Source organism: Polyodon spathula, chromosome 1, assembly GCF_017654505.1.
Source record: "Polyodon spathula isolate WHYD16114869_AA chromosome 1, ASM1765450v1, whole genome shotgun sequence".
Classification (NCBI taxonomy): Eukaryota; Metazoa; Chordata; class Actinopteri; order Acipenseriformes; family Polyodontidae; genus Polyodon; species Polyodon spathula.
The window spans coordinates 6,378,308-6,393,946 of record NC_054534.1 but is presented as its reverse complement, the minus strand read 5'-3'; the positions used below and the strand labels follow the sequence as shown (position 1 = coordinate 6,393,946).

General features: G+C 35.4%; 1 protein-coding gene across 2 annotated transcripts; it reads right to left on the bottom strand.

Annotated features, from left to right (window-relative positions):
• Window positions 1-852: 852 nt before the first annotated feature.
• LOC121313086 (nuclear receptor subfamily 2 group F member 1-A) lies at window positions 853-10,321 on the bottom strand. 2 transcript variants are annotated; one of them, XM_041245248.1, is made up of 3 exons: window positions 7,911-10,321; window positions 5,529-6,053; window positions 853-1,403 (listed from the first exon to the last, which is right to left on the bottom strand). In XM_041245248.1, the coding sequence occupies exons 1-3, from the start codon at window positions 8,344-8,346 to the stop codon at window positions 1,129-1,131; spliced, it is 1,236 nt and encodes a 411-aa protein (XP_041101182.1). In that variant the 5' UTR covers window positions 8,347-10,321; the 3' UTR covers window positions 853-1,128. The 2 variants fall into 2 exon arrangements, with proteins under 2 accessions (XP_041101182.1, XP_041101173.1); XM_041245239.1 differs by having other exon boundaries at window positions 5,529-6,056; window positions 7,911-10,320.
• Window positions 10,322-15,639: the final 5,318 nt, after the last annotated feature.

Sequence of the window (15,639 nt, the reverse complement as noted above, 5' to 3'; positions counted from 1 at the left end):
CCCGACAGAACATGTCTGTGGAGGGTAGCGTTGCCTAAAGTTTCCAATAAAAGATGGCAGCTCTATTTATTTGTTTTCTGAATGGAAAGTGACAACATGGCATTATACAAATTAAGGAAACACGAAACAGTGAGGAAATACAAGTTCAAGATGAAACAACCCAAGTGTATTTAAAGCGCTATATTACAAGTGCTTTTGTGTGTTTTGTTTTTTCTCCTGCACGACTCCGTACACAGCAGGAGCAGTTAAAGTGTGTACCTGGCCTGCAATGTTCGTGAACTCTGTAATAAACTCACTTGCCAGTCCGTAACAGTATTTATTTTTCTTTTAAAAAGTTCAAAGACATCAATACTAATATGTTCAAAGCGAGACTGTTTCTTTTTCTAAATTTCTTTATTTTTAGTTTTAAATTCTCACTTCAATTTTAATTCTTGGAGAACATAGCTTTGACAACATATATCGCACTCAATATAAGAAGCAAAAGGTTATATCAAAAAAATGATTAGTATAGAATCACAGGAAACTGGTTTGGAACCAGAAAAAAATACAAAACAGATATAGATACATAGACACAGGACATTTTTTTTTTTTAATATAATTATTTGGAAATGTTATTTTTCCGCTAAGATCTTGATTCTTTTTAATGCGCATACGATGTGTTTTTTATTATTATTATTATTATTATTTTTTACAAAAAATGAAAATGAAAATTATAAAATGTTTTACTTCTCGTTACAAGAACATTAACTCACCTAGATTGTGGCGTCAGTCAGGTCTAGGAAAAGACGCCTCTTGTATAAGTTAGAGTCAGGTGTTTTTTCTAGAAGTTTCAATGAAAAGAGGTAAATTAAAAACAAACAAACAAACAAACAAAAAAAACCCCAAAAAACAAAAACAACGCGTTCACAGATAAGAAGGAGGTCCTTTCAATTTGCACTTGCAGTCCTTTTCTTTTTTATGCATACATATTTAATCCTATGGAGTTCTTGGTTTCCCTAAACGTTGTTGTTGTTGTTGTTGTTGTTGTTGTTGTTGACGATGTTGTACTTTTTTCTTATTGTTGCGGTGGTTAGTTTTGGTCCTCTTAGCCTCAGTCTCTTTTTTGCTTGTTTTTTGTTCTCAATGTAATCATTGGATGGACATATAAGGCCAGTTGAAGCTGCTCCCGGACAACAACATATCCCTGATGAGGGTTTCTATCGGGGTTTTACCTACCAGGCGAACGAAGAAGAGCTGCTCAATGACCGACGAGGAGACGGTGCGGAGCGAAGGAAGCCGCAGTAAGAGCTTGCCAAAGCGGCTGGGCTGATTGGGGTACTGACTTCTCACATATTCTTCCAGGGCACACTGAGACTTCTCCTGCAGGCTTTCGATGTGAACGGGATCTGACAGGCCACAAGCGTCTGAACAGCGAAAACAGAAAGGGACAAAATACTCGAGTTAATACTAACAGCTATTAATATAAAAACAAAATAATGCACGACACTCTGTCGTATAAAGGTCTTGATGACATACACATGTATCTGTAATTACAACACGACAACAAATGTAACATTGAATTCTCAAAATAATGCAGCATATATATATATATATATATATATATATATATATATATATATCAGTTATACGACTTTGAATTATATATATGCGAAATAAACAAATGTAAAAAAAATTTCAGACCTTTTTTTTTTTTTTTTTTTTTTTAGAAAATGCATGGTGCATCAAAGGTGCAATTATATAGGGAGGACAGACATCTGACCATAAAATGTTCCCTTTCCCGGATTTAGTGTAACCGTAATCGTTCCACTTTCACCCGTTGGGCGTACGAAACGTAACTTATTATATATTATAGATTGATATATATATAATATATATATATATATTATATATATATATCTATATATATATATATATATATATATCTTTATGTCCCTGCTTCCACAACAAAAGGGACATTTATATTGGCTATTCTCAAAGTGCTCTTAAAACTGCATTTAACAACCAGTTTATTTTGGCTACGCATGCATCGTTTACAATTTCGACAATCACTGTTTTAAAACAACACGCTTATAGGTGTTATCCAGCCGCAACAGGGAGTACTCAAGCAAACGTGTCCTACAGGTAAGGTTTCCATTGAAGATGCAGGATACACTACGCTGTAGCAAACGGGTTTTATTTTTTTTCTTTTTAAAAGCTAGATTAAATGTAAAAGTGTACGGAATAGCATGGTAGGCCTAGAGTGTTCCGTCTGACGTTTTCTTTCACTCTTGTTGTTTTGTCCTTTTTAATGAAAACTGTTATTTCTGAAATCAATTGGATCAATTTAACATTTAGCAATCCTACCCATCCTGATTTGTATGGGTAATAATTCACTATGGCCAGACAGAATAACCCTGTGAACTTGTGAACTACGCCGGGCCTGGCCAGGACCTGGCCAAGAACATATAGGGTAGAACAGACTCTCTATTTTGTTATTCAACCTGTTCAACATATATAAAAGTACTGTGGGGTGTATTTAAATATTAAATAAACCGGCACATCCTACATTAATATTTATAACAAATTGCCAGTAAACTAAATAAAAATAAATAAATAGGTTATATATATAAATAATAATATTATTATATATATATATATATATATATTATATATATATATATATATATATATATAATAAATAAATATTGTCGACGTAGATATCTGTGTATAAGGTAACTAACGTCGAAAATTTATTATTTTTATTTCCAAATACAAAGGTGATTATAAAAATAAAAATAAAATAAAAAAACTAGGTAAAGCATAACATGTGTTCTTGTGAAAGGTGCATACACATACAGGCTACTAAAAATAGACACAGACAAATGAGTTTGCCATTAAGAACATCATCTTAACACCCAGTACTCGTGTGTTCCCATCATTAACTAAACGTATTCACTACACACTGAATAAGCATTTCCAAATTTCCAACTGCGGTACCTTGCTGTAACAAGCAATAATGTTTACAGCGGCATGTGCATGCTTTGTTTTAATGTTTCAAACTCTTTTTCTTTTTAAACAGGATGTTGAATAACCAGAAATGGGACTTACTTAAAATAAATATTACAGTGTAAGCTATTTACTTATTTTTATATTTTAATAAGAATTTGGAAACCGTAGTGTAATAATATATATTGATTATTATTATTATTATTATTATTATTATTATTATTATTATTATTATTACTACTACTACTACTACTACTACTACTACTAATAATAATAATAATAATAATAATAATAATAATAATAATAATAATAATAATAATAATAATGTTTTAAAAATTTTTTTGTGAATCTTGAATAAATGAATAATTAGCAATATCAAAATAAGCCACGTATATTTTCATGAAAGGTTTTTAAGACAAGACTTTTCAGATATAAAATTTTTTAATAAGTCTCCATTTTATCTTTGTGGTGCTGATAATTCATTTAGATTATTGAGAGGAACTTTAACCGAAAACAGTATAGGATTTCGGTCCACCACAACCCCCGCCCCCCTCCCCCCTTTCCCCCTCCCCCCCATCTCTCAAGACGACCTTAACTACCCCATTTTCGACTGCCCAAGAATTCCCCTTTGGCCAGCAATCAAAACAAGTTTAGTTAAAACAGAGATTTTAGTGTGTGTGTGTGTGTGTGTGTGTGTGTGTGTGTGTGTGTGTGTGTGCGTGAGAGTGTGTGTACGTGTGTTTAGTGTCTAGGGTGGAGTGTTACAACTGACAGATAAGAATTCAATAGTCCTTATAATAATTTTCCACAATTTAAAGACCATATATATTCTTATTGCTTTATTTATGCCCATGTGTGTTCAAGCAGACACATTTTCACACTTGCATATAGTTTATTCATGATGCACATTTTCGAAGTTACGTTTTCCACCCGTTTTTTATACAATGTTGCTTTTCATCACCCACATAACGTGTTTGCCTGCCTTGTAATGTTTAATAAATAATTACCTTTAACATTTAAATATAAAACATATCCTAAATATGCTAATCTACAGGATCAACAAAATGAACGGTGAAAAGACATGCTCTAAATATCGTCTTTATAGAAATGCATTTTCTTCATATATCTATTAACATATATAGGCCTATTTACTTTGTTTTAATATTTAATATTAACATTTAAATTTGAAATAAGGAGACTTATCTCACTAGCGAAAGAACAACAATAAATAAATAGATAAATAAATTAAAAACAACTTTTTTTTTTTTTTTTTTTTTTGATGACCTTAATGCTGCATTTGCAAGTGCAGTAAAAGGGGGCAGTCGAAGTACATGGAACGACAGTCCTACATACAAATTACACATCCTTCCATAAATAAATGACAGATGTTTAAATAGCATATTAATACTAAGCGGGTATACCATTAACGTAATATGTTGATATGAAATTGCTTTTTTTTTTTTTTTCTTTAAATACATTTATGAAGGACATATCCGATCGGTTGTTCTGGATTTTCAGTTGCTCTACAAGGCCTGCATACAGCATACATTAAAATCCCATTGCTCTGTATGCAGTGTAAGTCACAACCAATTTTAAAATCCGTATACTTACGAGGAGGCCTGGTTCATTTATGTACCCTATATAAAACTGTCTTTCAAGTATGGCGTGCAGAATGTTTTATGTTGAAAAATACATGCCATGTAATTTGTAATATGTTTTGTTTACAGGATTACTGCATTGTTGGTTCGACTGTAGAGAAAATTCATTTGTACTGTTTTACCACATAGTTCAAGCATTTATTATATTTCTAAACTGACAAGCCCGCCTTGTAACTCGGCTTTCTTCATTGCACTAAACACTGTTTTGTTCCTTTACTCAAAACAGTATCTTTAAATGTTTAAGGACGTATTGCCTTATTTTTTCACTAGGAAATATATTACCAATAGACATTTACAAGCATGCTTCCTATAACGTTTCTCATATAAATGTATGTTTCCGAGTTTAACGTTACAAATATTTTCCTCGGAAAACAAAATATTGACTCGTTCTCTATAAGGAACGCATGTATTTTTTACAAAACGTTAATTGAATTGCCGTGCATACAGCTTAACTGAGATGTTGCGGTCTAATGGCGAAATAATCAGTGAAAAAAGCCATAGACTGTACCATAACGTGGATGTATAATGTGCATTGATAAATGCAATCCTGTACTGCACGAACGTCAACATTACAAGAACCACATGAAAAACGTCCCCAAAAAATAATGGTGATACTGACATGAGTATAACCCTGCCATTTGTTCTATTGCGCTTACATTGTTTTAGAATTTTCTCATAACAGAATGCAAGTATGCGTTACTGTTAGCAGTCGAGTGCTATCAGTGACCTGCTCTGTTACAGTGTTACATCCGTCTATCATCCTTCCTTTTCCTAAATACATTACAGCGATGTATTCGTACGTTGAGATTTAACACAGGGAAGCCCTCGAAAGCGGTATTGATCTGTTTTTTCTAAAGACTCCCTTAAGGTGCTGTGAACACTCACCTGATGTGAAGAGCACTATAGCTTTGATGCAGCTGTACTCTGCCGAGTCGACGTGCAGGGCCTTGAGTTTCTCGACCTGCTCCTGGAAGATTCGGATGTGATCCATGAAAGCCACAACCCGGTCCGCTGACATGGGAGAGGCATGGAGGCCTGCCGCTGCCAGTAGAGGGGCCACGTGGAGGGGCATGGAGCACTGCGCCGCGTTCAGCACAAACAATTCGCTCCAAGTCAGCCTGAGGAGGGATACCTGGTCGGTGATCTGAAGATCGGGGAAGAAAGGAATGTTCCTGGCCCATTCCACGGCGCTGAAAAGCAAGCGAGCTGCCAGCTCGCAGATGTTCTCTATGCCCATGATATTGTTGGGCTGCATGCACTGGCTGCCGTAGCGGGAGGTCGGGTAAGGCTCGGCCCGCAGCAGTAACGAGATGTATCCAGACAGATAGCAATGGCCGTTCAGGGGATCCCCATTCGTCAACGCGTACTGGCCTGGGTTCGGCTGGGTTGGAGGCATTCTTCCTCGCTGAACCGCTGACAAAAAGAAAGAGAAAGGAGAGGAAATGTGCATCCAGGGCTGATAAACATAGAGTTTATTAACAGCACATAGGGTTTTGCACAACCCATTTACATTAACGCTAAGCCCCGCTATAAACTATCAAATAATACTACTTTTCAATTACTATACACTTGCACACGTTGTTCGAAAAACGTGTTTCCCAGGGTGTAAGCAAATATTTCAACTGAATCCAAAAAATAATGGCTTGTAAAGGTTGCAATAAATGGATGGATGTGTTTGTACAAAAGATCTATAACATTTAAATGCTTTAAATAAACCATGGGTATTACACACACACATACACACACACACACACACACACACACACACACACACACACACACACACACATATATATATATATATATATATATATATATATATATATATATATATTATATATATATATATATATATATAAAGTATTATTAATGTGATATTAGTTTTCATATAATAAATTTCAAAATATTATCACAATATTAACGTATTCAACACAAAACATTATTATACTTGAGATTGTTTTCTGACCACATCAAAGGTGGTGCTATTTCAAAACTGAGCCCACACACATTACAGTATGGCTGCCGGTACATCTGAATTAAACTGTAGAGATTTGCAATATGAAAAGATGAACAGAACCCATGGTAAGCTCTGATGGGGTCTGCAAGTAGGAACCATCCAGACAGCGACACAGTCAACGCACAAGCTTGTAGCTGCCAAACACACAGGCTTCATCAACCATCTGAATGCAACACGCAGCCATGCTCGCACTTTCGAAAGGTGGCTAAAGATTGTTCTCTCTCTGTCTGCAACCCTCTGAGCTTACTTAAACAGTCACCAAATTTTAACATAATTCAAAAGGGACTTGTATTATTATTATTATTATTATTATTATTATTATTATTATTATTATTATTATTATTATTATTATTATTATTATTAAGCTTCTAGATATTTATATTATATTACAAAGAATTATGTTATTATGATACACCACAAGCGATGCACGTTATACGAATATGATAAGTTACACTTTTGCTATAAGAAAGTTTCAAAATTACCTAGAGCAAACTATTATGTTGTGATTACAATCATCGAAAGAAATACACAACAAAATAACACATTTAGTTCTAAAATAAATAATGGCCTATCTGTTCTGTCTATCTATCTATCTATCTATCTATCTATCTATCTATCTATCTATATATATATATATATATATATATATATATATATATATATATATAGTACATATATTGTAGTCAACCAATTTTAATAAAACAAATTCTTTGTGACTGAACTTACCCCCCAGTGATGAAATTAAGATCCAAACACAGTGCCAATTGCTTGCTGAATAACAAAGGAAACACAATTATGCCGAAAATGCCAACTGTTTACCAGACTGCAGTATTAAAAGACACATATGGTCTGAATATAATATCTAAAATGCCCGTTATTTATAAACATGTGTTTGAATAGGTCATAAAACAGATAGCAAGTGCGAACGTTGCATTATTGGTATTTGATATTCCTGCAGAATGTAGCACTCATGACTGACACAGAAGGCTGAAGAAAAGGACATGCAGCGGGGGGATTATAATGGAACATAAACAATCAAATCGGAGATCCTTTGATAAATCGTGTCAGATTCCAAAAGGACTAGATCTTTCAGAGCATGGCTAAAACAGAAGCTTTATAAAAGTGATATAGATTAAATAAATAAATAAATAAATAAACCCACACCGGCTCTTCCATATTAAATGACAGATCAAGAAGCCTGTGGGAACCAATATGCAAGTTAGGATGCTAAAACAGAAAAAAATATTCACCTTCCCGCCTCATGCCAACTTTGAGACACTTCTTCAGACGACAGTACTGGCATTGGTTGCGGTGGTGCTGGTCAATGGGACAGTTCCTGTTGGCACGGCATGTGTACGTTAAGTTCCTTCGGACACTCCTCTTGAAGAAACTTTTGCAGCCCTCGCAGGTGAACTGACCGTAGTGCTTTCCGCTGGATTTGTCTCCACAGACCACACATTCAATATGCTGTGGAGTCTGACCTGAATTCTGTTGCGTCTGCTTTTCCACGACGGTCCCCGGCGTTGACGGGGGTCCCGGCTGGCTTGGGGTTTGCGGGGTAAGTGGTGCTGCAGACGCCGTCTGCTGCTGCTCTCTCGTCGGCTGGGTTGCTGGATTCGGGCCGCTCGGAGTTCCTCCAGCCACGTCTTCCTGCGGATCTCGCCAACTGCTAACTACCATTGCCATATCTCGGGCCCAAAAAGTGCTATATAGCGAGCTGATCGCTGGTGTTTTTGAAAGTGGCTAAGGAGATTCTAAACACACGGGCGTGGAAAAGTCAAATCTGAGCAGGCGATCACATACACTGTTAGAGGACACGGAGAAAAATATCAATACATTCAAATCAAAAGTGGTATTGAAAAGGCACCCGATCAGGATATGCAAGTGTCGGGAGGCCAGTTCCAGGGCAAAATGCAGCCAGCCATTCAGGAAACCAATCTTGAAAAGAGAGAACGAGTGGATATTACAGAGTTTGCTTTACAGTGATAATGGTGAGGCCAGATTCACTGCGAAGCAACACACGCACACGCACACGCACACACACATACACACACACACACACACACACACACACACACACACACACACACACACACAAATAAAAAAAAATAAAAATAAATAATAATAATACAAGCGATCCAAAGTACGGCGAGAAATAAATCCTCTTCTTGCTTCCTTGCTCCTTACTCCTGTCTTCAAAGGAGGAAGAAAAAAAAAAACGAAGATCGGATTTTTTTTTTAATACATATTCTAAATTAAACTCATCTGGAACCAAACAAAATACGTCGCTAAAGTGTGCCTCTGCATTAGTTTCACCTCTCCGGCAGGAATGGAGCGAAAGAGAAAACTAGAAACTAATAGAATATGCAAGGAGGAGAGACCCGAAACTGAATGCGCTTAAACGGGAAGACACGCAGAGCAATGTTTCCGAAACGGGGATCTGCGCGAATGTCTGTATATAGTGAACTTTGACACTACTATTGAAACTGACACGTTTCTATGGAGATCGCTGCGCCTTATATGGTGCTCATGTCAAGGAGCCAAGAGAGGGGCTGCTGGCAACTGATAATCAAAGGCGACTGACTGGTCAGAGCCCTGCATTGGGGGGAGAAAAATGGGAGGCTAAGGTTAGCCAAGCCTCCTTCACTCCATTGGTTAGAGCCCTCGTTCCTTGCTACCTACGGCTGGGGTTCTGACAAGCACAATTTACATTGAGCTCGCCCTGCGCGGCTATTTACTTTGAGACCTGATTAGTATGGGTCGCCTATTGTCACAAAAAGAGGAAGAAACCCTGGATAGAATAGAAAAAAAGGAAAGAAAGACAAAAATAAGCTACCGTACATGTGAAATAAACTGGCGTGGGAATTGAATGGCTTCTTCCGAGTGCCTCAAAGTTTGTATTTGTCTGTGGTTTGTTTGCAGTTATTGTCTACATTTTTAATAGTAATGTGACACAAGCTGTGCTTTCTGTCGTCTCGGCAATTTAAAACGTTAGATACACGACAATGGCGTTCTCGTCTGTGTTTTTCATGTATAAAGCTCACTGTTGACGTTAAAAAATGTATCGTCGACTTATTTATAACACAAGAGTATAATGTAAAGTATTTGAATAAAGGCAGAGAAAGCAATGAGAATAACGGGTGTGTTATTGTAAACGTAGGCTATACGGTTTAGGGCAAGTATGTCATTTTGACATTTATTTGCACATTTTAGAAATGAGATGGGAAACAATAGTTGTTACGCTGTAAGTATTAATAACACAAATCAAGTGAAGTTATCACTGAATTGTATGAGGGAATCGGTGGATGTGTCTATGTGGTATGGTATCTGAACTCTGCGCTTTCGGTGTTGGAAATAACTAGATCCGTCTGCCACCTAGCGTACAGTATCCTATCACAAGATAACTGTACTACATAATTCATTGTCATTATATATCTTTCCAGAGTTTTAAAGAGATAGTAAAGCACATTTTACCTTAATAATGCACTTATATTGCACATCAACATGCGTAATTGGGTTAACCGTGGCGGTAGCAGATGTTAAGCAGATGTTGAAACTGTTTAAGATGTTAGTGTTTTGTCTATTCGGGGGCTGTACATCACCGCCAAAAAATAAAATACATTGTTAGCGCACAGATACACACATTGTGAAATATAAAAACAGTTTCTAAACTGAATTAACGATACACTTCAACGACATTATTATTATTATTATTATTATTATTATTATTATTATTATTATTATTATTATTATTATTATTATTATTATTCATTTATTCTTCTCATATTGGTTTACTTATGTGTTTGTTCTTATTGTCAGAGATAACAGTTTTACAATGTGTCGCAACGTCTAAGCGCTCCTATTGTATAACGCGTAGAAAAGGGTGTCACAAAGTATGCAGAAGGTCTCGCTTTTCCCCTGCCCAGCTTTCAAAATACATTCTCGGTCATGTCTTGTGCCTAGTGAAAAGATGAAACGAATACGATTAAACCAGACAAAGAGAAAGTCCTGTAAGTGTATCATCAAGATTTTACTCTACAGATTGGGAAGAGAGAGAGAGAGAGAGAGAGAGAGAGAGAGGAGAGAGAGAGAGAGAGAGAGAGAGAGAGAGAGAGAGAGAGAGAGAGAGAGAGAGAGTGAGAGAGAGAGAGAGAGTGAGAGAGAGAGAGAGAGAGAGAGAGAGAGTGAGAGAGAGAGAGAGAGAGAGAGAGAGAGAGAGAGAGAGAGAGAGAGAGAGAGAGAGAGAGAGAGAGAGAGAGAGAGAGAGAGTGAGAGGGAGAGGAATGGGGAGAATGGCAGCACGAGAACGGCTAGGCAAAAAGAGGGAAAGTGGACCTCGGAGATTTACCGAAGAAGCGCTTCTCTCAATATAGTTTTATACGCGTGGATGGCAGCCGAGACACCTGCGAAGAATCAACTGAGAGAGAGAGAGAGAGAGAAAAAAAAAAAAAAAAAAACAGTTTCAAGGCAAGTTACCAGTTCCGTTCATGTAAAGATAAAATATTGAATAATTATATATATATTATGACTATATGGAGCATATATATATAATAGATATAATATATATATATATATATATGTATAAAGGTATATATATATTATATATATGTGTGTGTGTGGGTGGTGTGTGTGTTGTATATATTATATATATATGTGTGTGTGTGTGTGTGGGTGTGTGTGCTGTGGATATATATAGGATATATAGATAGATATATATATATATATATATGATATGTGCTTATCTATATCTATTGGGTGTACCACATATACATATATGTATATGCCGTCACACACACAACCACATAACGCACTATATATATATAATTAGATATATATATATATATATATATATATATATATCTATATATATATCTCTCTCTGATAGATATATATATATATATATACAACACACACAAATGGTGTGTGTGTGTTGTATTATATATATATATATATATATATATATATATATATATATATATATATATATATATATATATATATATATATATATATCCTCACAGTGTGCTGTGTTATTGTATCTCATGAAAGCTAAACATAGAATGAAGTTGCATCGCCTTTTCTGTTTCATGTGTTACATTTTAGACAGCAATGGTTACGTTATGTCTTGCCTTGTGTGTGTGTGCATGTCAGGTTAGCTATACATCTCGAAACATCAGTGCTTTCCCAACTTGTAAGCTTCTCACCTGCGTTATTTGTCGTTTGATCACATAATGAAAAGATCGATAGTGGCCTGTTTGTCTAAGCGATAGTGTCAACAGATTAAAGGGACAGCAATAAGATCGACTTTGTCTGAAAATACACAGAGATAAACAAGAGAACACGCACACACGCTGCTGATACAGGCTGGTGAATATCATATCCGTGTACTCCCCTTTCTACCCAGACGAACACACTTTCATCGATTGTTAATGAATAAAAAGAAAGAAAGAAAGAAAGAAAGGCTCCGTTCCTGTCAGCACAAGCAGAGATTATGCATCAGTTTGCTAAAGTTACATTTCAAAAGGGTGCCCTATACGATTAGTTGGAGAGTTGGTGTTTAGCGGAAGGTCCAGGCTAGGCAGTCCGAACAAGAACACTGAGAGAGAGGCAACGTCCAGAGCAGGAGCCTGCAAACCGAGACCGTTACAAATATTGTTCAAGCCAATATCAAAATTACAAACGTATGACAACAGTTTTTATTTTGGCGGAGTTAAAGTCTACTTATGCTCTTTTAGGTTTTTCATTTGACTTGTGTTTTGCAAATGGTAAACTTTGCTGTGTAAAACGATAACTTTAAGCGTAGCTATCGTTTATTTAAATGAAAAACATAAATTTTAATTAAACAGAAGTTGCTGGTATTCTTTCCCAATAATTATATTGTATTGTTCTATTTAGTTATTTATAGATTGCATTTCTATGTGTTATTTAACTTTATTTATTGAAACAACAATGATAAAACAAAATATACCCTCAACCATAGCCATCGTGTATCTACAGTTTATGATATGATTACTTCAGCATTGAGTCAATTTTCCTGCGTGTTCAAATTAACACAATACACTGAGTTTGATATTGTGTTAAATAACTACAGTTTGTGTTGACTGTCCTTAACCGCACATGTAACACAAACTTTGTTTCTCAACGAAAGCACACGTCGTGTTGATTATTCTGTATTTGGGATACACAGTTAAACTGGATCACGTTTTTATTTATTAACTGGAGCAGTGATTGTGAACTATTGTTTCACAATTCCATGTCAGACACAGTTCTTTTGTAGACAGTGTGATTAAAATTAAAATGGATTTCGGTACAATATTAAAAAATGTCACACGTTTGTAGAATGGTCCTTTTATGATTCTTCCATGTCATGTATTATTAATATTTGCAGCGTGGATTATGGTACAAACTGTACTGTTTTGCTTGTGAGCCACTGTATCTTTTTTTTTTTTTTTTTTTTTTTTTTTTTTTTTTTTTTTTTTTTATGTTGTTTTTTAAATAGTTTAAAGTGATTGCTAAATATCCACATCCGTGACACAATGTTCAATTTGAAACACAGTAAACAGACATAGTTAGAACTCCGGTGATGTGTTTTAACTGAGCAGCTACGAGCGTCTAAACTTCAGTTCAAACTGGTACACAACACTGTAAAACCAAAGAACGTGTGCTGCGTCTAATCTCTAAATGGCATGCAGTAAAATAGAAACCCTCTATCCTAAACGGCAGTGTTTATACGTCATTAGGTGTAACGCTTCTGTTTAGTCATTTGGAACTCTCAATAGTTAAACGTTATGTGTTCAATCTGTGCCGTTTTTGCTAAGTTTAATGTTTCAATTTTAAACACCAGCCATGTTATAAATGCGTACAAATATTTAAAAAGTGTTATAAATCATAAACACGTCCAAGAGTTTACAAAATAAACACACAAGATGTTTAAATCTTAAACACATGTAGAATTATAAACGCAGTGACGTGTTTGAAAAATGTTACAAATAAGTGCTTTAAAGTTACAGTGTAGAATTTATGGTTTTGGTTCCCTGAAACCCACCCACCAAGACCACTCTGCTTTTGAACACTTGAGAATCTTGGGAAGAAAGGAGAGATTCACCCATGAGACACATCCCCCCCCCTCCCTTCCCCCCTTCTGAATTGTAGACTATATGCACGATTATCAAGGGGAATTTTTAATCAGGTCCACAGAGTGACAAGAAAGTTCTTCGTTAACTTTTTGTTAACTTTGTTAACCTTTTGTATTTTTCAAATTGTGCAGATGAACATACATAAATCAAGTATTCTGTAAAAGTTTTTTTTTTGTTTTGTTTTGTTTTTGTTCTTAATATATTAAGAAACCTTTGTGCGTATAGCAATACTACTAACCGCACATTAGGCCCACGACTTTTCAGTTATATGTTACTTCATTATCATTAGCAATAGGTTAACAACAGAATCAACAATGTCACTTTCCAAATCAAGTGTTTTAATCTAAATAAAGCGTGCATTCACCTCTCCTGAAGATTTATGGTATTAAGTTACTTTTTCGTTGAACTACCAACCAACACAATATAAACACCATTGAATGTTTTCATGTTCTGTTCTGTTGTTCATTTACTGATCTCATTGTCACGAGCCAAATTAAAAGCGATCTATCAAATCAGTAGACCTTTTAAGTTAACTTTAACTGATAGTGTTCCTATTGCCTGCATGCACGGTTGCTTGGAGATGTACTGGGTAGAGCCACCTGTAAAACAAGTTTTATGTTTCCCCTCTATTACCGGTACAAAGACAGGCGTACCCTCGTACAATGTTTTCACATACCAACGTGCGCTTGCATCCGCCTCTGAAAGATTCACTTTATTTGTATATTTGCGAGCGAGCATCACTGATGCGTTTTAATGACCATGTTTAACCCCACCATTCTCTTTAATATGTAGACCATGGTGTGTGTCCACGGCGGGAAATACAAACTTAAAAAGCTTGTTTCTTTAATTTGCTTTAAATGCTTTTAATAACAACACAAACAAAACACGCAGATCAATAAGTACACATGATCAGTGAATCCAAAATTAAACTTACTGTTCAAATACATCTCTGATAATCAAAGTGTAAACAAATAAATGAATTTAAAAGATACATATTCAGGATGTTTATAATCATCTGTTATCTTTGTCAACAGTGAATTGAGAATTCATGTTAGGAGTTCATATCTATCTAACTAGCTAGCTAGCTAGCTATCGATCAATAATTAACCACTTTTTACAAATAAATAGCTTTTCGGAGTATTTTAGATTGTTTTACTTAGTTGTCTACATTAAAAAAAAAAAAAAAAAAAAAAAAAAAAAAAAAAAAGTTATTAAAACAATTATTATATATTTTGTAACCAAAGATCGTTTGAACTTTCAGTAGGTTTCAAATTTAAATTAATACAATTATTGAAGATAAACATTAGAGACTTGTAAATATTAAACTCGATCTTGCGGTGTAAAAGTAAAAAGACTTTTGCACATTTTCAGTTTTACATCATTAGTATTAATTCCATTTAATAAATAAAACACACACATGCACACACGCACACACACACACACGGACACACACACACACGCACACACACACACACACACACACACACACACACACACACACACACACACACACACACATTTGGAATTTCAATTCAATTAGAATTAATGTAACCCACTCCAATTAAAGTTGTGCATTATGAAATTACTTATTAATTTGATTATTTATTAGAGCGTGTGTTAATTATTTTCTAGTTTGCTTTATTATTACAGAAATTAAGATACTACCCTAAATGTAATGCGAGCTGTCCGCGAGGTGTGTGTGTGTGTGTGTGTGTGTGTGTGTGTGTGTGTGTGTGTGTGTGTTATTTGTGTGTGTGTGTGTGTGTGTGTGTGTGTGTGTGTGTGTGTGTGTGTGTGTGTGTGTGTGTGTGTGTGTGTGTGTGTGTGTGTGTGTGTGTGTGTG